General features: G+C 37.6%; 1 protein-coding gene and 1 non-coding gene across 2 annotated transcripts in view; one reads left to right on the forward strand and one right to left on the reverse strand.

Moving 5' to 3' along the window:
• The window catches only part of LOC5574066 (protein ERGIC-53), a 43,387-nt gene extending 24,238 nt beyond the window's left edge, over window positions 1-19,149 (forward strand). The window contains exons 2-5 of the mRNA XM_021841900.1: window positions 2,045-2,372; window positions 2,639-3,523; window positions 3,583-3,705; window positions 18,286-19,149. Of these exons, the coding sequence (XP_021697592.1) occupies window positions 2,045-2,372; window positions 2,639-3,523; window positions 3,583-3,705; window positions 18,286-18,322 (1,373 nt within the window). The 3' untranslated portion in view covers window positions 18,323-19,149. The remainder of the gene's footprint in view (window positions 1-2,044; window positions 2,373-2,638; window positions 3,524-3,582; window positions 3,706-18,285) is intronic.
• Window positions 81-152, reverse strand: Trnaa-ggc. The gene has a single exon. It is a non-coding gene; the product is annotated as a tRNA-Ala (tRNA).
• Window positions 19,150-26,524: the final 7,375 nt, after the last annotated feature.

The raw sequence follows: 26,524 nt of genomic DNA on the forward strand, positions 1-26,524 counted from the left end.
ATTGAAAAGTTTAGAATAGAACAAGTGAAGCGTGGCAACGATGGATAAATTATGGGAAAAATTATGAAAAAAAAATCCACCTGCTCAGCTGGGATTCGAACCCAGGACTGTCGTATGCCAGACAAGTGCTTTACCAATTAAGCTACCGAGCCACTTGGTGAACCAATAACGCCGGAGGTTACAAGTTTCGAATTCAAATCCTCACCGATCAAACAGACACTTCTCATAACCCATATCCATCCATCTGTTCAAACATGTCGGAGAATGTTTCTACTCATCAAGAAAATAATCGAAAATCATGGTATTCAATATAATTGCCCGGCCCATAGAGAACATGTCTCTAACTCTATGATCAGTAACCACAGAAACGTCATATTTTGTGTAAACTAATAACGGCTTTATAGGTATTGTATTAAAGTGTTTAACTTTTAAAATTACTCTTGGTTTCCGAAAAACGTTAAGTGTCCTGTAGGTGAATTCCGGCGCACATTTTCTTCGGAGAGAAGACATTTTCTTCCATAAATCACCAGCAAGAAAGTTTTCTTTTCTTCGAAGAAAATACGCGCCGGAATTCGCCTACTGGTATAGAGACTGTCGGGCCATACAGGACTCTCCCCTGACTATTTCTAAAAGTGTGTATTTTGAATATTGCGGGGAAATTTAAAAATTTGGATTGTTTCGCGGAAATAACCCGCAGCGAGCAATCCCCGCACAGAGGAAATCAACCACAGTAAGCATTGCAGTTTTAAGCATGATCCGACTCGTTGACAGTCTACAGCAAAACAGATGGTGAAGTGTAGAAAGCTGTTAGACCAAAATTCTGCAAAATTCGAACTTATGATGGAGACGAATGGTTCGTAGATACTTGGATCTCGGGAATTACGGACCTCTATTTATTCGGATTAACCACGTTCGAGATCAATTCAGTTCGAAACCGCACTTTACATGGGGGATTGTCACTGATGCCTATTAAAAACGATTCCCAACAGTTCCCTCTACGAACAGAATTTCTATTCACGCGTCCATCCAGATATTTCACATGTAGGTAGTTGCATTCAGGAATTAGACATTTCTTAAAAAGACAGACAACAACTAAAATTTTGATTAAGCTGCATTTAACAGCATATGAGCTGCACTGCGTAGTGATGCAGTTCATTCATCAGTACTGAAGCTGCGGCATTTGCATGGCTTAGTATTTTCGAATAAGGTTCATATGAAAACCGATGGATTCAACCAAATCCGTCAAATTCACTGAATACACGGTGATATTGGCTACAAAATAAACAGCAATAATTAGCTTCGAAAGTCATTGGTGACTATGATAATTTTGGTGGGAAATTTTAGAGATCAGTAGCTCTGGATTTTCCAGGTATCAAAATTTTTCTTGCAACGCGTAATAATGATGTGTAGTAATACGTACCCTTGCGTATGAAATATTAATTTTAGTAATATCAACGTTATTGGCTAAAATATTTCATAAATCATATTTTTTCCGTTTTGACCCAATCTCAACCCCTAGACCCATTGTCACCCCCATCGACGGTACCGCATTCTCAGCTGTTGGGTTCTCTGCGTTTCATTTAGTTGAGATCGTTGAAATTATTTAATAATTCAATTCGACGTTTTTATTAAATGTTCCATAGGAAATTTATATCTTTGATGACATGATTTAGTTCATGGCTTTGGTTGATTGAAGTTTAAAAGTGATGCAAGTTACCCCGAAAATTGTGTTATATTTCTAACGTTCTACTTTGTCGTAAGTGCGTTTGTTCCGCTATGTAATCTGTCGAATAGCAGATTTGAATATTGGAGGATTAAATTTAGATATTTTCTGGAATAGAGTCATGAAGATAAAACAGATCAATTTGGTTCATATTCAGGAAGTTACGGGGGTTCACTTCTTGGGTTGCCCATTTCGCCCCGGGTTACTCTGAGTCATACATAGATAAATATCCGTGATCAAGAACTTACAAAGCCGGTACATCCTCGGTGCACTATTCAAATTTAGTTAACCTTCATGCTGAATAACACGTTTTCTTCGCAGATGCCATTGCTAGTTCGGAGAACGTCCGGATAGCGCCGTCGCTCCGCAGTCAGAAGGGTGCCATCTGGACCAAGCAGCGCACCAATTTCGACTGGTGGGAGGTCGACATTGTGTTCCGAGTGTCCGGCCGGGGTCGCATCGGTGCCGACGGTCTGGCCTTCTGGTACACCACCGAGAAGGGCGACTACACCGGCGAAGTGTTCGGCTCGTCGGACCGCTGGGTCGGATTGGGTATCTTCTTCGATTCGTTCGATAACGACAACAAGCACAACAACCCGTACATCTCGGCCGTGCTGAACGACGGTACGAAGAAGTTCGATCACACCAAGTGAGTATTACGGGTTTGTGAGGATGTAGGCTTCATTTTCGTACTTTTCAATTATGATTCGTGGTTTACGGCTAACCAGCCGAGTGGAAGTTTAAAAACTATCGAAAAACTAAACATTATTTTTTTTGTGAATCTTAATCTTTTTGGCTCAAACTGATTTTAATTGAGGAAAGCACACAAACTTTTAGTTTTGAGAACATTCGAAATATGAGCCACATCCTAATGTAGATGGATAATTCCTAAAATTGATCGACCTTTCCTTCCAGCGACGGTTCCACTCAGTTGCTGTCCGGTTGCTTGCGCGATTTCCGTAACAAGCCATTCCCGACGCGTGCCAAGATCGAGTACTACAACAACATCCTGACGGTGCTGTTCCACAACGGAATGACCAACAACGATCAGGATTACGAGATGTGCTTCCGAGCGGAGAATGTGGTGCTGCCGAAGACCGGTTACTTCGGAGTGTCCGCTGCGACCGGTGGATTGGCGGACGATCACGATGTGTTCCACTTCCTGACCACGTCGCTGCATGTGCCCGGACAGATCAAGGAGGAAGTCCCCCATGATCAGGATCAGGCCAAGCTGACCCAGGAGTACCAGGATTACCAGAAGAAGCTGGAACAGCAGAAGGAAGACTACCAGAAGGAGCACCCCGAGCTGCAGAAGGATGATTTGGAGAACTGGTTCGAAGATTACAATGCCCGGGAACTGCGGCAGATTTGGGAAGCGCAGACGGCCACTCATGACCAGCTGCGGACACTCAATACCAAGTTGGATGAGGTGATTGGTCGCCAGGAACGAACCCTAGGATTGCTGTCGGTGCAGGGCGGAGGTGGCGCTCCCCCGCCACATATTTCCCAGCAGCAGCCACCACAGGCGGGAGGCGCTCCGCAGATTGCTGCCGGTAGTGTCATCCAGCGTCACGAAGTCGATGCTCTGCTGCGCAATCAGAACTTGATGGTCCAAACGGTTACCGAGATCCGGTCGATCATTGGGGAAGTGCACGCCCGGGCGGATTCCATCCTGAACAATCAGGCACGAGCTCCGACCGCTCAGATTCAGGGCGGTGGCTACGACATGCAGAGTTTGATCCACGAGATGCGGGACGGTATGAACCAGGTCAAGCAGGGCATGGCCGGGGTTTCGCAGCGGTAAGTTTGAAAGATTGGAGATTGAAGATCTTTTTTCTGACCGGTGTTTTTCTTTGCAGACTTCAGCAACCGAACGCGCAAGCCAATGTGCAATGCCCAACGCAGAATTGCGTCGGAATGACTGCCTTCCTGGTGACGATAGTTGTCCACCTGTTAGTGATAGTAGGATACAACATGTACAGGTAAGGTTTGAATCATAAGATAAACTTAACCATATCCATATATAACCATATATTCCATAAGATCGGCTTAAAATCTATGAAACCAAGAAATCGATACCTACCAGAAGAAGCTTGAATCCGTTGAAGCTTTTCAACTGTTCAAGAATGTGCAATCAAGTTATGAATTATTCTGAACGGTTAAATAAATCCAATTTGAATAACTTAAATAGTTAGAGATTTCAACTGGTGGTATATTATTTGGTGCTGCCGCTGCATTTGTTCATTATCTAAATAAACGTGCAGAATAAAATAGGGCGTCAGTTAATCAACAAGCATTTAAAAAACCACATGTTTGTCTATCGCATACATGTTTCTGATCAGAGGAGCGTCCACGTTCGGAACCATGAGTAGGACAAATGTTGGCAAATATTTTGTGCTTGACAGGTACTTGTACTGTTTTCAAATTTCTCGAAGGAAGGAAGGAAGGAGAGCGATTTTCTGATGACGACACCGTGCAATGGGCAATTGAAAGTTTCTGCAGCTCAAACACAAAGGCTCATTTCCTAGGGAATTTGTTCAAGAATTTTTTTTAGAATACCTGAAGAATTGAGCTAGGATATTCTCAAGGAGAACCACATACATGAAATTTCTCCAAAGAATATTTCAGAAATCATCTGAGTTCCTTCAAAAAATCTTTCAAAATTTTTCAGAATAGTCCCAACTCCTCCAAGATTTTATCCAATCGATGGATGACGATTTCTCTGGAAAATCCTCCAAGATTCCCGATTAAAGTGTCTTCTAAGAATCAATAACTTCTCCAGAAATCGCTAGGGATTTCCTTTAATTTTTTTTTTCAGGTTTTTATAAGATTTCAACCAGGGATTAGAAAATTAGAAGATAATCGAAAAATCAATCGAATCTCGAGATAGTATAAATATTGGACAGAATAGGTTTCAATGCTTGTAACGGACCCCTAAGACGATGCCCACCGCAGCGTGAATAAACACAAATTGCTAACGACCATCATAACGCGACATTGCCCCGGTCGTTGCTAAACACGTATGGGAAACAGCAACCCACCCTGTCGGTTAGAAATGCGTTTGTATATTTGGAAATGCTATCCAACCGATCCAACCGTTGCTATTCTGCAAAACAAAGTGACGTGCAGTCTTTCAGGCATTCATCCGGGGATTTGCTGCAAGAATTTCTCCGGGGACTCGCTCCAGGTATCCCGTCGGGTATATATTTTCTTCAAAAATTTATCCGTGGATTTCGTCCAGAAATTCCTCTTGGGATTTTCTCAAGAAATTTCTTCGATGATTTGTTACACGATTTTTTCTGGGGGTTTCGTCCAGGAATTCCGCCGGGGATTTTCTCCAGATATACCTCCGGAGATTTTTCCAAGGTGATTTGGGTCAGGATTTTTTCTAGGATGAGAATTTCAGAGAATTTTTACGGAGATTGCCTCCGAGAATTTCTCTTGGGATTTAAACCAGGAATTCATTCGAGAATTCTCTCCATGATTTTTTGTCTAGAATTTCTCCAGGGGTTTCGAGGATTCCTTCAGCAATTTCCCCAGAACCTCCTCCGGGAGTTTTCTCCAGGAATTTCTCCGAGAATTGCAAGGTTTCTCTTTGGGGGTATTCCTAGACCTTCTTTGAGATTTTTTCCAGGAATTCAACAGGGGATTTCTATAGCAATTCCTCCGGGGATTTCGTCTAGGATTTTCTTCAAAAAATCTGTCGCGGATTTTTTTTCAGAGACATTTTCCGGAGGTTTCCTTTATGAATTTCTCTTGGGATTTGAATTAGGAATTTCTTTTGGGATTTCAACCAGGAATTTCTCCGGGGATTTCAAGGATTACTCCGGCAATATCCCCCAAAACTCCTCTGAGAATTTTCGCCAGGAATTTCTCAGGGGATTTACAATAGCAATTCGTCCGATTTCTGGGATTTTTTCAGAGAATTTTTTCATCTCGAAACTTCTCCTGGGATATCCTCCAGGAAATCTTCTGGGAATTTCATCCAGAAATTCCTCCAGAGATTTCGTCCAGGAATTCCTCCAGAAACTTCTTTGACGATATGCTCCAGGCATTCCTTCCGGAGAATTCCCCCAAGAACTCCTCCGGGGATTTTCTTCAAAAATTCTTCAGGAGATCTCCAATAGCAATTCCTTCGGGTATTTGCACCAGAAATTTTTCTGAGGATTTTCTTAAAAACTTCCTCCGGAGATTGTTTTATAGAATTCCTCTGGGGATTTACTCCAGGATCTTTTCCGAGAATATCAAATAGAAATTCCTTCGGGGATATTCGTCAAGACCTCTATTGATAATTTTCTCCAGGAATTCCCCAAGGGACTTCTAATAACAATTCATACAGGGATTTCGTCCAGAAATTCTTTTGTGCTTTCCTCCAGGTATTGCTTCGGGAATTTCCTCCAGAAGCACCTCCGGAGATTGGTCCTGGAATTCCCCTGAGCATTTCCTCCCGAAAATTCCCTGGCGATTTGCTCTAGGAATTACCAAGGGGATTTCCAATAGCAATTTCTCAGGGGATTTCGTCCAGAATTTCCTCTGGGTATTTCACCCAAAAAAATCATAAGGAAATTTCTCCGGGGATTTTCTTCAGGAATTATTTCGGAGATTTTTTTCAGAGAATTTTTCTGGAAATTTTCTCCAGGTAGTTCTTGGAAAATTTGCAACAGGATTTTTTCCGAAGATTTTTTCCAGGAATTTCTTAGAGCCCCCGGGGAATTCTTCCAAGAACTTTTCCAAGAATTCCCTCCAAGAAATAATCCGGGGATTTTTTCCGAAGATTTTTTCCAGGAATTTCTTAGAGGATTTCCTTCAGGAATGCCCCCGGGGATTTCTTCCAAGAACTTTTCCGAGAATTCCCTCCAAGAAATAATCCGGGGATTTCCTTTGGAGATATTCTCCAAAAATTCCTCCGGGAATTCTTTTGGAGCTCCACCAGGCAAGCATGGGAAAATTCACTCACTCACGCGAACGCTACCGATAAAATATCTGCAAAGTATCTGCTGCCACTGAATGTTCAATGACTGCCGAACGCTACTAGGGTGAGCGCAATCCCGACGAATCGTAAATGGTTGAGATAAACCGAAAATGAAAAGATATACGGAGCGGAGAGAGCACCTATCCTCTCTTAAATTGGAGACACGAAAGAACGCGCTCGTCATTCGATCACTGAAAGCTTCCTGCGAAATGTACAGATTTTGCGTTCACTGAAACATTGCGCCTTGTGTATTACCAGTCAATGAACGCTCTTCAGCTCTCAAATACGAATGCCACTCGTACGGAATCGGAATGTAAAGAATCATTCGCTACAGCAATCGGATGCCTTCGGCACAAGGAGTCGGTAGTGAATCATTCTGTTGCCGTTTTTGTCTAACTTGTCGCTCGGCGAACAAGAAGAAAGCGCATTGGAAATTGAAACACTCAGCTTGGTCGGAGCAACGGCAATCTCGCTCTTGACCGCTTGTGGATGTGAGCGAGAGAAATGCAATATTCGAGTGAATGTTTCCCATGCTTGCCACCAGGAATTCCTTCGAATTTCCTTCTTAGTTTCTCCAGGAATATCTCTAGAGTTCGTCAAGCAATTACCCCGGAGTTTCTCTAGAAACGCCTCCAGAGTTGTTACTGGAGGAAGTCCGGAAGCGTTTCTAGAGAAACACCGGAGTAATTGCTTGACGAACTCCGAAGAAATTCCTGGAGAAACTAAGGAGAAAATTAAAATTCCCACAGTTGGAAAGAAACTCCGGAGGAACTTTCTAGAAATCCGAATGAATCGCTGGAGGAATTTCTGGAAGAAATCTAGAAGAATTGCCGGTGGAATCCGGAGAACGTTCCAAGGAATTGCTGGATAATATCCAGAAGAATTGCCGATGGAAACCCGGAATAATTTTTAGAGGAATTCCCAGAAGAAGTCTAGAGAAATTCCCGGAGAAACTCTTGAGAAATTTTCTGAGGAACTCTGGACAAACTCCCGGAGGGAATGTAGTGAATTATTCGAAGCAACTCCAGAAGAATTCCATTTCATGTTTACTATGATGATCCTCTCAATCAACCTTGTGGAAAAAACCAAAGGAATTCATTAGCGATACTTTTTGTCTAAACGTCCAAACAATGCGGAACAAACACTTCACGTTATGTCGTGCAAACACTGTAGCTGTCAATAATGATAAACAAGAAGCAAGAATAGGCATATTCACATGACGTCTCAAATCAGCTGATCGGGAAGCACTTTGACAGTGTTCTTCTATGAAAAATGACAGGTCCGTGTTAGCACCGGTCCTCCACCGATGTAAACAAATGCATAGACGGATCTGTCACATGAAAAGGCCTATACTCCACTGCACTGTGACGTCACGCATCAATTTTGACAGGTACTGGTCCTGTTGTTTACAGTTTGGACTTAGTACTTTTTTCGAATCATTCTTAATTTCGTGAAAGTTTGCTGCGAGGAGAGGTCAAATCCACTGCAGATACCCACGGATCGTATTATTCTATCTTCCCACCGTGGAAAATCGTCACCATCAGCATTCTGGCGATAGAAATGCGAAGATTAAAAAATGATGGAAAAAACTACTAAGTCCGAAACGTAAACAACAGGACCAGCAGCTGTCAAATAAGTGAGGTTAGGCTCGTCATATGCAGCGCTCTATAGCAACTACCGGTGCGGAAACAGGGTCGTACTCTACCAACCTTGATATCAACGATTGGTGCAGAAATGAAAGAATAGGGGACGGACCTGGTGTAGTGGTTAGAACACACGCCTCTCACGCCGAGGACCTGGGATCGAATCCCATCCCCGAGATAGTCACTAAAAATTTCAGTGACGACTTCCTTCGGAAGGGAAGTAAAGCCGTTGGTCCCGAGATGAACTAGCCCAGGTCTAAAAATCTCGTTAATAAAGATAGAAAAAAAAAATGAAAGAATAGCTAAAATAGAACCGCTTTGCGTATTCATTTTATGCACGCATCTGTGAACGCACTGGTCTTAGTAGCCAAAATTCAATCTCGACGATTTTCTGCAATGATATCTCAGACGGATATACGTTTTGTGGAGTCACTGGAGTCTAACAACAACTTCAATGTTTTTCCAGCGAAATATGCATTTGGGGTCCCGGGATCCATAATAGGAATGTTTACAAATTGACGTTTCCTATTATGGACCCTCCATTTGATTTCCATGTAATCCGGCTCGCTGCCGACGTGCCTATTATGGACCCAACTGAAAATGCGTATTATGGACCTTCTTCCGTGGTTTTATTTACAAAACTGTTCAAATATCTGTATTTATGCATCTCAAACCAAATATTTTGCTTGAAACTGCTGACTAACAATGCAATCGAAGTTCCCCCGGTGGATTTCCATGCCTTTAGTGTTAATTTTATGCTTTTCTGTAGGGGGTCCATAATACGCAAATGGTCCATAACCGGCATCGAATCCCCATCTATAAGCATTTATGCATTTTTTTTAGTTTTATTAGAGACGACAATATTTATGTAGGAGTGATAGAAGAAAGCATTGTACAAAAAATTGCTGTAGTATATATTGGTGTGAAAACTTAAATTTTGAAGATTGTATGGGGTTTTTTTTTGAGAAACTTCTTAAGAAATGTTTGGTAAAACAGCAGGAGTATATGCTGATATGCTGGAAAAATTCTTATTGAAAAATATATATTTGTCCAAAGAACCCCTCAATTTTTGATTTCTGAGAGGAAGCGTGGATAAATTCTTGAAGCAATCCAGACGAACAGATGAAATAATTCTTGCAGGGTTTCTTTAAAAAAAAAAAAACCAACACCCAGTGTTCAAGGAAGTGGAAGATCTCCTAAGGAAACAACTGGAGAATTCTGCTGGAGGATTTGTGAAAAATATGTGAAGGAAATTCTAGGATAGTTTTGGAAAAAAAATCAATACCTAAGGAAATTACTGGAGATAGTAGCTTTCGAGTTCTCAAGGATTTTCAGAAGCAAATTCTATAGAAATTCTTCTAAGCATCATTTGAAGAATCCTGGAAATTTTTTTTGGAGAATTGGTAGCGAAATCTCTAGAAGAATTTCTGGAGAGATCGCTGTAGGAACCCTGAAAGTATTCTTAATGAAATAACTATTATAATTCTTGGAGCTTTTCCTCGGGAAGTGTGAGACGAAATTCTTGAAGAGCCTGTTGAACCCGTTATAGTCTCTGAAGGCTTCTTGGGAGCCTGGGCAATTTTGCATCAGGATTTAATTCAAGATTAATAAGGAAAAAAGAGACTTAAGAGATCATTTTGGTTAAAAGTGATATTTTAGAGATCTTTTATCAAAAATGAGACTTTTCATTGAAATAAAGACCATATTCTATAAGAATTGCTCTGAAAATCTTCAAGTGATTAAGCAATGCATTGATAGATCATATCAATAGTGATCACACGTTCAGAAATCGTCAGCACCATTACACTTGTGCTGTGTATAACAAGATGGGCCGAATAATAATATTTCAACTATTCGGTATTCGGCCGAAAGCCTACCTTATAATTAAAAACAAAAATAAACGCGGATGGTTTGTAAGGGATTTTGTTCAAATAATTGTTGGTTTACAGTACACGGTTTGGAAATCGAATGTACATCGATTTTTTTTCTCGCCAGAGATCAGTATTCTCTCTTTTTTAACAGTTCAGTCGTCGCGCTGTTGTATTTTGTACAACAGTGGTGAAAAAACCTCGCATGTCGTACACAGCATCAGCGTACTGGTTCTGACGGTGGCAAACAGCGCGACGACTGAAGGGTTAATAATCGGAAGGTTTTAAAATATTCTATCGGTGACATTTTTTCCATGCATTTTGTATGGACTGAAATGCATCGAAATACGTGGTTTTCATGAGTTTTAGTATAAAAAATAGCTTCAAAGTGGAAAAAGGAGGGCGAGCGACGGAATCCGGATCAAGTGTTTTCAGTTCGCGGTTTCGGAAGAAAAAAAAAACGAAATCAAAGTATGCGGGTGACAAAAAAGATCGACGCGTCAGTAGTTTTTGGTCCGTTGAATCTGTTGCATGCTCCTTTGTGGGCGAGCGACGGAATTCGGATCGTGTCCGGTCGCATAGTAACCGCACTATCGGTATCGATCATCCGTGTTCACGTATTCATTTAAAATTATATCTTTATCGTTTACCAACACGATAAAGATATAATCCTTTTCCATATCCAAACTTCCAATGTTTTCTTGTGAAAGTGCAGAGGACTCCTCGGCTTCCATAAAGCAAGTAACACGTCAACATTTCCCTCCCATTCCCAAATTGACCTGCATTCGGACGCAGCCGGCGCCGGTATTGTTTGGTATGATAATGAAACCTCAGTACTTACTACTGATCCTGAGTAGCATCTGTTGGTTCCCTGTGTAAGTACAGCTGTTCTTGCAATAACGGAGTAGCAACTGCGGGCATGCTCATGCTCAAAAAATAGCTTTAAAGTCGAAAACATAAAAATATTACTGATGGAATATTTTAAAACCTTCCGATTTTTTAAAATGTAATCTAAATACTGGACTCCAGCGAAAAAAAAATCCGATGTACATTCGATTTTTATGATCGTCTGGTTCAGACATAGAGTGCGGTACCATTGAATATCTGTATGACATTTCTAATACAACAGTCTAATGCAACAATACAACAGTCTAATGCAACAATACAACAGTCTAATGCAACAGTTAGAAAATGCAGTTCGCCGAAAATGGGTTTTTCTCGGTATCCATGCAATCCATCCCTTCGGAAGAAGGGCGCATTAGAGCGCATCCTGATATAGATCGAATACACCACTTCCGAAGTTAGGTATCTCGCATAGATTCTGAAAAAAATCCAACTTCACCAGTCTTGCATCTGGATCGCACATCAAATATAGAATCAGATGCTATGGCAGAATACACTGGGATATTTGGCTGACGCCTTCAAAACAGTATTGAAAAGTGCTACTTTTCAGCATCGAATCCAGTGCTAAAAAGTAACACTTTTCAGCATTGTTTTTTTTTTCAGTAGGAAAAGTAGGCCATTATGTTGTGCATCTTATAGCTTGATTTGCTGCTAAACAGGAATCGTTAAAGAAATTTCTCGCCGATTCCTTGCAGAAATTATCTACAGCGACTCCCGTTTGAACTGACATTTCTTTTCAACTGCGTACTGCGATCAGAAAAATGACTTTCCTTCATCGATTCCTTTCAGGAATTTCCCATGCATCAAGATAGGCCAAAAAATTACTTGTCAGCAGCGAATCAGGCTTATCAATGAAAAGTTTACTGATTTGCAACGGAATCGCAAAAACAATTTTTCGGCACTCAACGAAATTTTATTACTTATCAAGTCTGGATATATTAAAAACATCTTGTTCGAACAATAAGACAAGCTGTATACCGAAATTGATTCCCACTACTTCAGTGTGTTCTGAAGACCTTAAGATTAACAATATTCATTGCGGTACACTTTCCACACCATATGAAGCTTTATGGGTAGGAATGAAAATGTTTCACGAAAATTGGGTAAGTATAGACTGTGGTAGATTTTGTAGATCATAAGGACCTGAACTTCCAAAATCCAATATCTTGTCAAAATTTGTGGACATGTCTGTAAACGCTTAATGAGTGCTTAATGAGAAAAAAACTTTTACTTGGTCTTATTGATGTGTGAATTTTTCAGAACTTTGGTGAAATATATGTTTACTCGCATACGGTCAAAAACTATCTGATTCAGCTGATTTATTAGACTTATTGCCTGTATCAAACTGCTGAAGCTTTGTGTGAAGTATTTTAAATGTGTATTTTGAAAATGGTCTCCTGCGAGACATGCACACAAACAACGGTTAGCACTGGTAGAAAACAATGTGTTTAAATTGAACCACCAAGTTGTTGGAGACCGCACCCCTCAGGTTAGCACTCGTGGAAAAGATTATGTTCAATTTGAAAGAAAGAAAGAAAAGAAGAAAACTACCATAAATGGATGGTTTGTGCAAACTAAAAACTCAAAACATTATGCCAGGATATTCTAACGATACCATAGTTCATTTCACGATGACATTCTCTCTAATTCGCTCTTCTATGGACCAGTGCACGAGTTCACTAATTTGACGTTTGATCTGTGCCATATTCACTCGTTGCCATAGTCACGTAACCCCAGCAGCACATATGTTATAATTGAGTATTATCAACTGATATATAACCAAAATTAGTCGTATATATGTTGATAATACTCAATATCAACATATGTGTTGCTCGGGAAATAACACGGCACCGCTCAAACGTCAAGTCAGTCCCATCTGTAAAAAGTAGGCATTGAGAAAATGGGCTGTGAAGTTTCCAAACTCATTTTGCATACGAATATTCAAAAAATTCCAGAAGATTTGAACATGTTCAAATCCTTATGAAACTTTCACAATTTACTTTTCACTACGATACCTTTTTTAGAAAAAATATATAGATGATCAAAACATGGTTCATTTTTGTGTTACAATGTGTAGAAATCTATAGTGGGACTGATATGCGCTTACTTTTTATTACGGGACAATTTGACTTGCTGTTTTTTCCTACTTTTTCCGAACAAAACTTTTTATTTCATTGGGGCAGCTGAAAGAGCATTAGAACATGTGTTGAAAACTGAACTCAACTCAATTTTAGCAAAAATGCAGATGGGACTGACTTGCGATTCACGGCAGTATAAAACTTGAAAACAACGGTACCACTTCCTGTCAACTTTGACAGGTATTGGCACTGTTTTCAGATTTTCAAAAGGAGAGAAAGAGAGTGATTTTCTGATGACGTCACCGTGCAATAGGCAATAATGAATAGGGGGACACGGGGCAGTATGGACACCCTAAGGAATTTTCCTATTTTGACTGTGAGGACATGAATATTATACTGTTTTTTATGTGCAGTATGCTTTTTAGAGTTCTTAAGCATTTGTTAAACATGGTTGCATAATTGGGAAAAAAATATTTTGTTTACAAAAATAGGTTTAAAAAAAGCTTATGGTGGGGATTGCTCATCAAACCTTCCGGTCCGCCTCATAGTTACGTACTATTTGGTGCTGGGTGTAGTTCTTGTTTTTCCAGCTGTATTGAAAAGCATGAGCCATAGTCTTTGGCATACAATCGGATCTATCTTTAGCAGAAAAGAACCGAAATGTCTATCGACGACCGGTGATTGCTAGCAGATATAGTGGAGAGCTTGTCTTGAAACGTTCATCGCTTCAAGCTAGTTGAAAAACTGAATACACTGATTGCCTGTCGATCAGAGCCGAACTAGGCATAGATCGTATACATACATCTGAATCTACATGTCTCCGATGTATTACATCGTTCCAGGTGGGAGTTATCTGATATGTGAATATGGTACCATAACAGAATTTTCCATCTGAACGAAGTGATAAATCATAATATTCCGCAAACTGTATCACACATCTACAGAATGTATTGCGTGAAGTTAAGACACAGCAGAGTATTGGGTACATAGGACCAAGTCCCTGCCGGGTGGCGCGAATCTGATGAGCGATAGACAATAGAATCAACAACACTGCCATAAGGGATAGTAAGCATGTGACTATTGTCGAAACTATGATTAGGAGGCAAATCAACATACCAAGATCAAATTTTTGTTACAACCCAATGTAGGTATTATTAAATTAGGCTGTAGAAAATGATAAATATCTGATCACTTAGGAATGTGTTGCAAGGTAATAAATGCTCGTAGTCTGTTTTCTTCGAATACACATGTATAAATTGTTAAAATTGCCGAATCATACGCGGAATTTATAAAACGGATCATGAAATTAGGAATGAAATCATAATGATGATAGATTATCAACTTTCCTTTCGTCTTGCTATTTGTTACCGTTAGAATCACCAAACTGATTGGTTTCCCACTACTTACACCAATACAACAGCACGAAAACTGAAGTATTATAATCGCGCGTTGGAACTTTCAATATCCATATATTACATCAATAGTGAATTCTTGTATGTAGCCAGTATAAATAACAGAATCATCAACTTCTTGAACATTCTTTAACTGAAAACAGGATGCTTGTTTTATCAAACATGCTCAATCTGCACCTAAAATCTCGGATCCAAATAGTTTTCTAAATAAAAATTGTGTCTAAATAAAACGTGTAGGCCAACAAAACATAATTGAGTAGGAGTTTACAAGTTACTTAGCACATGAAAAGCAGTTTAAATTAATCTATTACTAGATCAACACTAATGCTCACATTTTTATATTCTCATTTCATCATGGTCCTCATTGCTCGAGCGGAGACGAACACCCTGGAGATGGAAAAAATCGACAGCGCTACGATAAGGAAACGTAACAGATGAGAAACTATCGATACATTTATCAATTATAAAACCCCGTTTTAATGTTAACACTTTGTTTCTGTTTTTTCTGTTTTTTTTTTCGTTTCAGCAATCAAATAACCGAACCAACTCTACTATCTTTTCATTTCTTCTTCGTTATACTGGCACTGGCACTGAACCGAGTGGTGCGCCTTCCGCTTTCTTACTGGTGCTGTTTTTCCTGTACATTTGGCATAGTGTCGGAGGTGGTGTACTGTATTTGCTATACAACGCGCTACTTTCGATATTGTGCTTGGCGTGTGGGGAAGCAGTACTAGTGGTGAAGCGGAGGGCGCCATTCGGTTTAGTGCCAGAGGGACTATATCTATTTAATGTATCTGAAGCTTGTGGGGCCGCTTTAATTCCGGCGCCTGCTTGTGGAAGATCCCGGTGTGCTAAACGGTATAGGACATGTTAACGGGGGAGGCTTGGTAGGTCCTCACCCAGCCCGTGTCTAGATGGGCGGATAATTGTCTGCCAGGGTGTGGATTGAGCAATTACAATTACAATTACATTACAAAAATAGGTTTAAAAAAAGCTTATATTTGGTAGTCGCCATCAAGCTAGCGGGGCAAAGTGGACACCCCCATGGGGCAGTATGGACACCCTAATGTTTATAGGAAAATTGTCCCGCGATTGTTCTCAAAACCTCGAAAAATTAAGTTCCTATTCAGGAAACCATTGTGACAGGTCACTGTGCCACTGGAAAAATGATAAAAACCAATTTACGACATATTTCGTAGAGATGCTTTCAATATTGCCTCCAAGTTAGTTTTAATCAAGAATTGACGATTTTCAACTGATTCGTGGTTCCGCTTCATAATCATTGCATTGAATGCTAAATATTTTTGGATAATTTTGTATTTGAAGTTATATTTTTTTCTCTTTGAAGTGTCAGCTCTACTTTGTCACCCGGTGTCCATATTGCCCCAACAGTATAAGTAATTTTTATATAAGTTTTTCAATGTCTTAAAGTACCAGAAAAAAATCTACGCTAGTTTTGAATATAGCATAAATAATTGAAGATTCAATCAAGAGCTACATTATCGGTCAACTTGCAGTCATTTGCCTCTGAAACCTTATTTGGTGAGGTGTGAATGTTATAATTTTCGAACCAAATAAAAACATGCTCAATTTTTCTATTTAAAATTAACGTTTTGAACATTTTTTCTGAAATTTTAGTGGATAATTTACTCCTCCGACAGGCAACTGAAATATTGTTTGCATTTAAAGTGTAAAAATATTCGCTTATGATGTTTTCAGCTGCATTGTGGGGTCCTCCATTAATTACGTAAGGGTTTATATGGGAAGAGAAGGTTTGAAATTTATACAAAAAAATCTTAATACGAGGGAGGGTGGTTGGTGTCTAAAAACCGCCAAAATAGTCTTACGTAATAAATGGACAGCCCCTTACAGTGTATGAATGTACAACTTTGTCAAAGAAAGCACATCATGAATAACTGTAGAGTAGGTCATAGGTCACTAGCCGAAAAAGAGTCTGTGTCCCTATTGGAACGTAATGCCAATATTATCTTCTTGTTGTTCCGTAGTCAGGGAAAGTAGATGAGTGTGCAGTGCATTTGCGTCCATTATAGGGTAAAAGTTCGCATTTGACTTGTAATAGGAGAAGAGGCAGAAAATGAACAGGGGTGGTAAAATGAAGACCGTGCTTATTACGGACCAAACACACACTTCAATAATTTTCTATCACTCACAGACGATTTAGAACATACATTAGAGTGTTCTTGTTGCAACGGAGATCTATTGAAGTGTAAATATTAACGAAAACCAAGATTTTAGAAAAACAACATTAAAAAATAGAACTAATGTAATTTTAATCTTGGAGGTCGAACCATTTAAATTCATCGTTTTTTCATTAGAAACAAGATGATATTCCCATGGCGTTCGTTTTACCACCACTTCCCTCACTAAATGTTACATTTTTTAAATATTCATGTTACTTTAAAAACATGTATTCATACGATTTAAGGTAATACGTTAAGATATAATTTTCATGACAAGCCGGATCTCAAATACTTTTTATTCAATAGATATCTTCCACGAAAAGTTAGTTTCGATCCTTGCCCCGCAATACTCTAATGTTTCCACAATTACACTTAATGTTGACTATGTATAGCATATCTGTATCTGACGATATTGATTGCTTTTCCATGTAAGGTAAAATATCTCGATATGAACGTATGAACTGTAACGATACACGGGTTATAACTACACACTTAAATGATTTTACCGTAATCCGTGAATTTCACTGTAATCTCAACAGCTGAACAATTCGGTAAAATAAAATACCGTAATTCCGTCGAAACGGATTCCGGTGAAATTTTACCGAAAACTGCAAAAAAATACCTTACTCCATTAATTTATTTCACCGAACTTTTCAGCTGTTGAGATTACGGTGAAATTCACGGATTACGGTAAAATCTTTTAAGTGTGTATGAAGAGGTGTTTCCTGTTAGTTTTTAAAACACAAGTTTACTCAGTTGATTGCAAGAACTTTCTGATTCATTTCCTCAAACGGAGACATCATTATACATCATAAATTCTAGACCATTTAGCTCAACCTTTCTAATAGATAGTTTTCTATTTTACCGAATGTAAAACAGATAATCTCAAACATGTCATAAGACGGAACATAAAAAAGATAAAAAATCATTTAGAAAACGTCTCACCCATTATTAAATGTTGGTTTTGTAGTTTTTCGCTTTAAGTTTCTAAGCCCAGGGGGGTCTGTAGCCTTGAGGTTATGCTTTCGCTTCATAAGCGGAAGGTCATGGGTTCGATTCCCAGCCCCTCCCCAAAAATCCGTCCAGCCACCAGAAGACGCCTCACAGAGGACCGTGCTTTGGGGAGCACATCCATCCTCCGTCAGTATCAGATGGTGACTGAGACAAACTGACCCTCTTCGCAGGCAGCTAGCCTCACTAATAGCACAGCTCTCTCCTAGAGTAAAAGAGTAGGAGAGAGTGAAACTAGATGTAAATATAGATAAGTTGAAAATAGATCTGTATCGATAAAGAAGCTACAGATCAACTGAGTCCGGCACAGTAGTGGCCACGAGCACGGAGTGCCTATATATATATATAAAAAAAAAAGTTTCTAAGCCTATTATTCATGGTAATGGCACACAAATTGCGTACTAGCAAGTAGATATTAAAAAAATGAACGAGTTTGCAATAATTCATGTTTCAATCATATTTCTGCCTCTACAGAGACAGCAGGGACGCCCAAGCGAAAAAGTTCTACTAGAAGAGGCTGCTATGAGAGGGCCGCCATCGGTCAAGTCCTGCTGGTAGTCAATGCAAGTTGCTGTAGAATGTACGTGAGCGAGAGCGAGAGGGAGAGAGATTATCCATCCAACCATCCAGCAAAAAACAAAACCAGCAAAATCAACCAACCAGCCGTACACTAGCGTCAGTATGATGTAAAATTTAGGCTAAACAATTAAAGAATTATAATTAGTGTGGAGAAGCAAACCTGATAATGCGCGAGTAGCTGCATTTGTATTGAATACGGACCCGAAACAGAAACGCAAATCGATTCAGTAGAGTCAGTCAACTATATTAGTGTTAGAGAGCCAGATTAGCGTGGTACAATTTGTCAGATGAAGAACGTTAGAAAAGGGCTATGATTTCCGATAGAATTTTGATCGAGAGGGGCGAACTGGAATGCATGCATTACTTAAATCCGTGACAAACCGACTCCCGTTTGAGTGGAGTTTGATTTATGGAGATCTTAAAGCTACTAATTTTCCCTTTAGAATTCGTGTCTATTTCTGTTACGTGATATGTATCAGTAGAAGTAAATGTTTTAAGTTCAGTTTCGAGTCAAACGTGGGACGAAATAATTTCTTGCATTTGCTGGGCTCGCATAACTGCCTCCACTGATTTTAGTTTTTGCCTCATTCACACTCCACTCCGCATTCTGGAGTTTCAAACGGGAATATATGTTTTTTTTTTCTTTTCAAGAACTGCTGAAAACTATCGTCGTTGTAAATGTGTATTATGTTTGTGCAACTGTTTCAACCGTGCGAGAATTATTTAAAGTAAAATAAACAAAGTTTATTACAAAACTGATACCCATGTCGTGTCTATTTTTTTCCGAACGTATCACTTCAGCAGTAGAGTAAGGTGGGGCAAAAGTTCGACCTTAGTGGTATAATCAAAGTTTCCAGGAAAACAATACCATACAAAACAAATACCATACAGTGAACCTTCAACATATTGGCTATAACTTTGCTGAACAAACTTGTGTCAAAATATTTACTCATTTTTAGTTATAACAGTTTCAAAATTGTTTGTCTTATTCGAACTTTTGCCCCACCGGTGAGGCAAGAGTTCGAATCTAGTGTGGGGCAAAAGTTCGCTGGCCAAAACACAAAATATCGATCTTTTTATGACAGACATACTTTACACCAGCCGTAAACTTAAGTTTGCCGAAATATACACACTAAATTTTCATCGAAAAATTGACCAAAACCGGGTTTATTGTAATATACTCAAAAATAGCAGTTTTCGCAAAACTAAGTGGAAATGTAAAATTTTGGTGACAGTTTGCACACGATCAGACAAATTTAAATAAATTTGAAGATAATACGTGGATTTTAAGTAATTTGCAAATTTATCCATTGATTTTATACATGGGTCGAACTTTTGCCCCGCTGATTCGAACTTTTGCCCCACTATGGGCCAAAAATTGTTTTCAAGCATTTATGCAAAAACTAATACACCTCAAAGCAACCTTATGATAGGCCTAGAAACGCCCTTACATAAAATATTGAAAAAGATTTTATCTACAATTGGTTCCATGCTACGAAAGTTTGACCAAAAATTACAACATTCACGTCAAAAAACAACAAATAGCCATAACTTTTCCAAATATCAATCGATTTTTATGATATTTGGAGTAAAAGTCTCTTACTTGAATAGCATTCGAACCACCATGACATTTATAAGATTTGTTTTGAATTGAGCTAGAAATCTTATAAAGAAACTCTTACCCCACTCGAACTTTTGCCCCACTTTACTCTAATGATTATGATTAATGATTAAATTTCAATTTTAGATGATTAATGATTAAACTCAGTATGATTAGTGATTAAACTCAGTATGATTAGTGATTATGATTAATGATTATGATTAATCCTTACGTGAATGATGTTAAAACTGATCGAAATTTTCAATTTCAAAATAATACTTGAAAAATAATTACTTAATAATAACACAAACTACTCTCTTAGGTATTCAACAGTAGAAACCGTAGTGTCCATGAGTCCTCTCGTGATGTAGGGGTAACGCGCCCTATCTAGTGAACAGGGAGTCGTGAGTTCGATTCGCACCTAGAAGACGTCTATCTTTATCGCAAATTTCATATCAATTATTCCCATTTAATCCTATTTAAGGAAGTAATGTTTAGTTTTACGATAGTTGTTCAAAATTATGTTTTTCATTCGTCTTCTAACGAAATTCCGTAAATATCAGGATTGCTGTTTGGCTTCAGAACTGCGTGTATCGATTCGAAAATTACGATGATTCTGGATTAAATTGCGTGGAGTACTGGAGTAGCCTCCCTAAGATTCAATAGCCACTTTCATATCGAGTCCTAAAAGTTATTACGATTTTATCAAGCTTCATTGTTTTGCAGACCGAATGTAAAGAAGGATGGTTCAATAGCAGAGCGATAAGAGTATACTGGTTCGCATTAGAAAATGGGTTAACCAACATGCGAAGTTTGATTTTAATTCAAAAGTTTGCGCATAATTCACACGGCGAAGGGCATAGATGCGCACTATAGCGAAGTGACTTGCGACGCGGCGAAGTTAATTAAAAATAGAACTTCGCACGTTGGTTCATCCATTTTTAGTCGCGAAGCAGTATATCATGATTGGAAAGTATATGATTGAACGAAAAATCATGCTGAGAACTATTTGATTCAGACTATTCTTAATCATAAGTGTACCAATAAATTTTCAAGAGTGTGATGCATTCGTTGCATACCTAGAGGTGTTCAGTAGGGTGCGGCTTATTTTTCAAAAGTTCTCAAAACCAAAAATTCGTGTTTTCTACTGAATTCAAATCACATTAAAAGAGAAACCTCAAAATCTGAGCCAAAAATACTATTATTTAGAGGTGGCGCAAGCGTCATGAAGGTGAATTTTCAAGTTATAAAAAATGACCTTCAGTAAAGTACTTATAACTTTGTTATTTTTCAACCGATTTTAAAACTTCTAGCATCAATACCTTCAAAATTAAATTTGTAAAAACTTTGTAGAACACAAAATTTGTCTAAACCAAAACAAGTTTTAGTAAAAAGTAATTAATTCAAAATTTTCCCTCATTTTACTAAAAATTTCAACTTTGTTTGACCATAACTTCATGATTACTCAACCGATTCCAAATCTTTTTGCATGCTTTTGAAGCTAACTCAAACCTCTCATACATCACATTTCACTAAAAAAAATATCTTGACCAAGTTATTCAGCAAAAACTGCACTGAAACATGATTTTTTAACGAAAAATGCCAGTGTTTTCAAATTTTTGCCAGTTAAATATTATCTCTAAAGCTTGGTTTTTCTTATTTGTTAATCCTTTGGGAAGGACTTTGTAACAATGTTTAAATAATTTGGAAACAAAAATATGTTTGCATATGTTCAAATATGTATGCACTATTCAACTCGTAATTAAGGCAAGATGCTTTATAAATTCAAGTTTTATAGAAAAAAATATATTTCCGGCAAAAAAAACTTAAATAATCCAAAGAAATTTGATTTTTTCATTAAAAAATCATGTTTTTGGGTAGTTTTTGTTAAATACCTAAGTCAAAATATTTTTTAGAAAAATATGTTGTATGAACAGTTTGAAAACAAATAAATTTTCTTCGAAAACCTGTAAAAAGATTCGGAATCGATTGAGTATTAATGAAGTTATGGTCAAACAAAAATTATGTTTCTAGTAAAATGAAGAAAAATTTGGATAAAAGTATTTTTAACTAATACATGTTTTCATTTTATACAAGTTTGATTTTCTAAAGTTTTCATAAATTTAATTAGAAAGAAAATGATGCTGAAAGTTTTAAAATCGGTTGAAAAATAACAAAGTTATGTTTATTTCACTGAAGGTCATTTTTATAACTTGAAAATTCACCTTCATGACGCTTGCGCCACCTTTAAATGTTAATATTTTTGGCTCAGATTTTGAGGTTTCTCTTTAAGTGTGATTTGAATTCAGTAGAGCACACGAATTTTTGGTTTTGAGAACTTTTGAAAAATAAGTCACACCCTAGTGTTCAGGGCATCTCATGTCATTTAATTATTGTTTTTATGATTAATCTTCGATTAATCATTAATCATCCATTAACTAATGATTAAATGCCCGAAAAGATGCACTAAACGACTTAAAGTATGCAACCATGGAGTTGTACACTACGACTAGATAATGATGATGATGCCCATCCAACGCCCATCCAAACACGCGCTGGGCTATGTCATTACCTAAAAAAAAATGCGCTCTCGGGCTAGGCATTGGATATAAATAGAAAGCGTTGTGTTTGGATGGGCATCTAATTCTTCCGAAAGAGGTGCACTTTGCGAAAAAGGACCACGTAATTATTGAGCTGAAATCGAATTCAGGTTAACTTCTGCGTTCACGAGTCCTCTCATGGCGTAGTGGTAACGTGTCCCAACTAGAGATCGGGGAGTCGTAAGTTCGATTCTCACTGAGAAGACGTGTAACTTTTTCGCAAATCTTCACATCAATTTGTCTATCTAATCCAATTGCAAATTATATGTGATGTTTAGCTTTTCGGTAGTTGTTAAACTTCCACTCGGCTGGTTAGCCGTAAACCACGATTCATAATTAAAAACAAGCGTTTTTAATTGCTCTGATTCAAGAACCAGTATCCTGGAGAAAGTGGCCAATATATTGGCCTTTTGAAACGTAGCTGAGACACATTCATGAATAATCAAGTTATAAGTGGACGTTAAGCCCCAAGCACAATGTGAGCGGCAGCGCGGTACAGCGGCAAAACGGCAAGCCCATCTTGAGCTACACTCTACTTGTCAAGTCAATGTTGAAAAGGATTTAGTCAACATGGGATTGATAAGTGAAGTGTAGATCAAGATGGGCATGCCATTTTGCCGCTGTACGGCGTTGCCGTTCACATTGTGCTTGGGGCTTTATTGACGCACTTGAACATATGCCGTGGTGTTAAGGTTTGTTGATTTCTGGGGAAAGTATTCAAAATATTGGTAAAAAACTAGTCGGATTTCAACACTTATGATTAATCTTCGATGAACTTTATAAAAAAAAGAAGAGTGTAGTAAAATCTCCGGTAAACTCTAATAAGCTGTTTATTTTGTGATTATTATATTATTATAATAAGTTAAATGGTATTTGCTTGCCTTTTTAGTGATTTTTAGTTTATTTTTTGTTTTGTAAAGTGAAGTGTTAAAATTCAATTAGTTGTTTGTTCATACTCCAATAATTCCTCCGAAGTGAAAGTGAAGCATTATATTGGTAGTTCTGAAACCTAGCTTTCCATCTTAAACTTCATGAATTTTGGAAACGTAGCCATTGATTTCATTTTAAAGAAAATTTGGCCGGAACAAATTTGAAATTTTACTTTTGTCACACCCGTCCCCCATCAATTTTTTTACAAATTCAGAGGGGGGAAATAAATAATATGTCTTATTTTCAGTGTTGGTTTTCATTGTTTTTGTGTTTTTAGCTAGTTTTGTAATTCGTCCTTACGATATTATATGAGATAACAGGTGTTATTGGATTATAAGTCTTAAATCTGTTAGTTTATGCTAATAGGTGTGGGATTTTTGTTAAACGTTTTTTCTTTTAGAATCAAGTTTATTTTTATTGTAACAGTGTAGCCTTTCAGAATATAATATTGTAGTACTTTCCATGAACTTTCAATGAACAATCAATATATGAAATTCATTCGAATACATGTTTTTCTAGTAGATTTTCTTTCTTCTGAATGTATAAATATTGAAAGCGTGATCATCATCCACAGGCTCCATTGCCACTCTGGTAATAAACTTATTATCTTGATCTATTAAATACAAATTACAATTATCACTGAGTTAACACATTTACAATGTATTAACACATTTAAAATGTATTAAATGTGTTAACACTGAGAATATATACTATAGTGCAAAATTTAACCAAAAGTATGGGGCCACGACAAAGCTGTTTCATCACCTTCGTCACCCGAGAAATTTCAAGAATTTTTCCTTTTTTTTTTTTTCAAATTTATGCAAATCTAGTGGAATAGTTTTGCAAACAAAATGTTACAAATATGTTAAATCGAATCAATATAATCTAAATTCAATTTAAAGTAGCATCCAAGTGCAACATTTCTGCAATGTTCCTTAAATTGTGATTAGCTTAAACACAATTTAAATGTTTAATATTTTCTCTCACCAAAACTCCAAAAAAGACGGCAAAAAACTGAAATTGTTGTTATGAAAAATCAAATTATAAAAAAAGTTATAGATTAATGTTATGCAAAACAAACAAATTGACACGATTATTGTTCAAAACATTTTAGTTTGACGGCAATGTGGCAAAAACATGTTTTTGCAGCATTTAAGTATAAAATAATGGTAAATTCACCTGAATTTCATTTTATTATCCCCCCCCCTCGACACATTTTGATGAAATGTGACAAAAGAAGATTTTAAGATTTGTTCCGACCTTATTGAAGTATAAGATATCAGATTTTTCGGAAGAATTTTAGGGGTATCCAGTTGTTTATATTTTCTGCATCTACGTTAGAGTTTGAACCAGAACCCAAAGTTTCATAATTATCCGAGCCCTGGAACTATTTCAATGACACGTATGAAAATCTCTTTTGAATCAACCCCCTTCCCCACCAAAATTTAACTTCAAGGCGATTTAATAATTTATAATATCAATCTTAAGAAATTTAATGCAATTGTGATATACGTAGAAAAATGTGATCTTTCGAACAAGCTACAAAACACTGCAAATATTTCATTACTAAACAATCCCATTCTTGGCGAAATGTTGAGCGAAATCAGTTTGTACATTTGATTGATTTTTTAAGGAGAAAACTGCTTTTCCAGTTTTGAATTTTGTGGCATGTTTACTTGAGCCTTAAACATGGTTTTTCGTTTATAATCATCAAATTTTAAATCAAGATTAACTTCACGCTCTGCTACATTCACTTGATACCTTCAGGCGATGTAGGATTGCAAACATCAAACGTGAACAAAAACAACAAGGAGCTATTGACAGAAATACCACCTACTAGGGCAAAAGGACTAATTTTCGATCTCGAAAATTTTGTGCTAATTTTCGGATTTTCATACAAAGTACACCGTTTTGTCTCAAATTCCGAACAGACTCATATTCCGAACACTCGGTTTATGTATGGCGATTTGCTTGAAATATTTCGCTGAAATATGTCATCAAACTACTTGAAAATGGCAGTCGATTGTAATTCAATTTAACGTCTACCAATTCAATTTAAACCTTGGGAGTAGTGTTGATTCTCTAGTTCGAGGTCAGTTAAACTAGCTCAGATAAATTTGTTTGCGAAATTATTCATTTGAATACGATATATTCGTCCTGTTCGGAATTTGAGTCAAGGTATGCGGAATATGAGACAGAATGAACGTAGTGTTCGGCATTTGAATCAAAAGGTTGTTTCATATTTTTACGTAAAAACAATACTAAACAAGTTTAAGTAAACATTTTTATTGGCACACCCAACAGCTAACAGATAGACTTTGCGAAGAAATTAAAATTTTCACAAATATCAGCTAATTTATGACTGTTAGATGAATGTGAAGTCACCGTTGGCCTTAAGTGTTCGGAATATGAGTCAAAACGGTACACACATCTTATCAACGGCTAGAAAACTAGTGCTTGGTCGAAATTTGTTGATCTGCGCCTATACATAAGCAACAATTCTTCATGTAGAATAGTACCACTCACAAGCGTCCAACCAGGTCTTCGGATTTGGATCAAATACAACTGAGAAAATGCACCGTCTTACATGAAGGAAATATTTAAGGGTCATTTTTAGTCTTATGGTAACGTCCGCGGATATAAAGCAAAGCCATGCTGTACTTGGTTAAATTTGAAACTTCCTTGGGCATAAGCTATCATTGTTCTTGTCACACGATATGAGAAATGCAAAATTTATTTATACATTAGAAGACAATGTTATAAAATTTGACGAATTTTGTTCAATGATTGATTGATGATTGATTAAATGTTTGATTTATGATTAAGATTATGATTACTGAATAAAATTGGCGATCTTTATGATTATGATTAATGATTAATGATTAAAACACAATATTGCAATGATTATGATTAGTGATTGATGATTAAAGGCCCAAACGCAATGATAGCGGAACGGCAACGGAATGCGGAACCGGTTCGCCAGCATGAACTATAATCAGCTTGT

Source organism: Aedes aegypti, chromosome 2 (genome assembly GCF_002204515.2).
Source record: "Aedes aegypti strain LVP_AGWG chromosome 2, AaegL5.0 Primary Assembly, whole genome shotgun sequence".
NCBI lineage: Eukaryota > Metazoa > Arthropoda > Insecta > Diptera > Culicidae > Aedes > Aedes aegypti.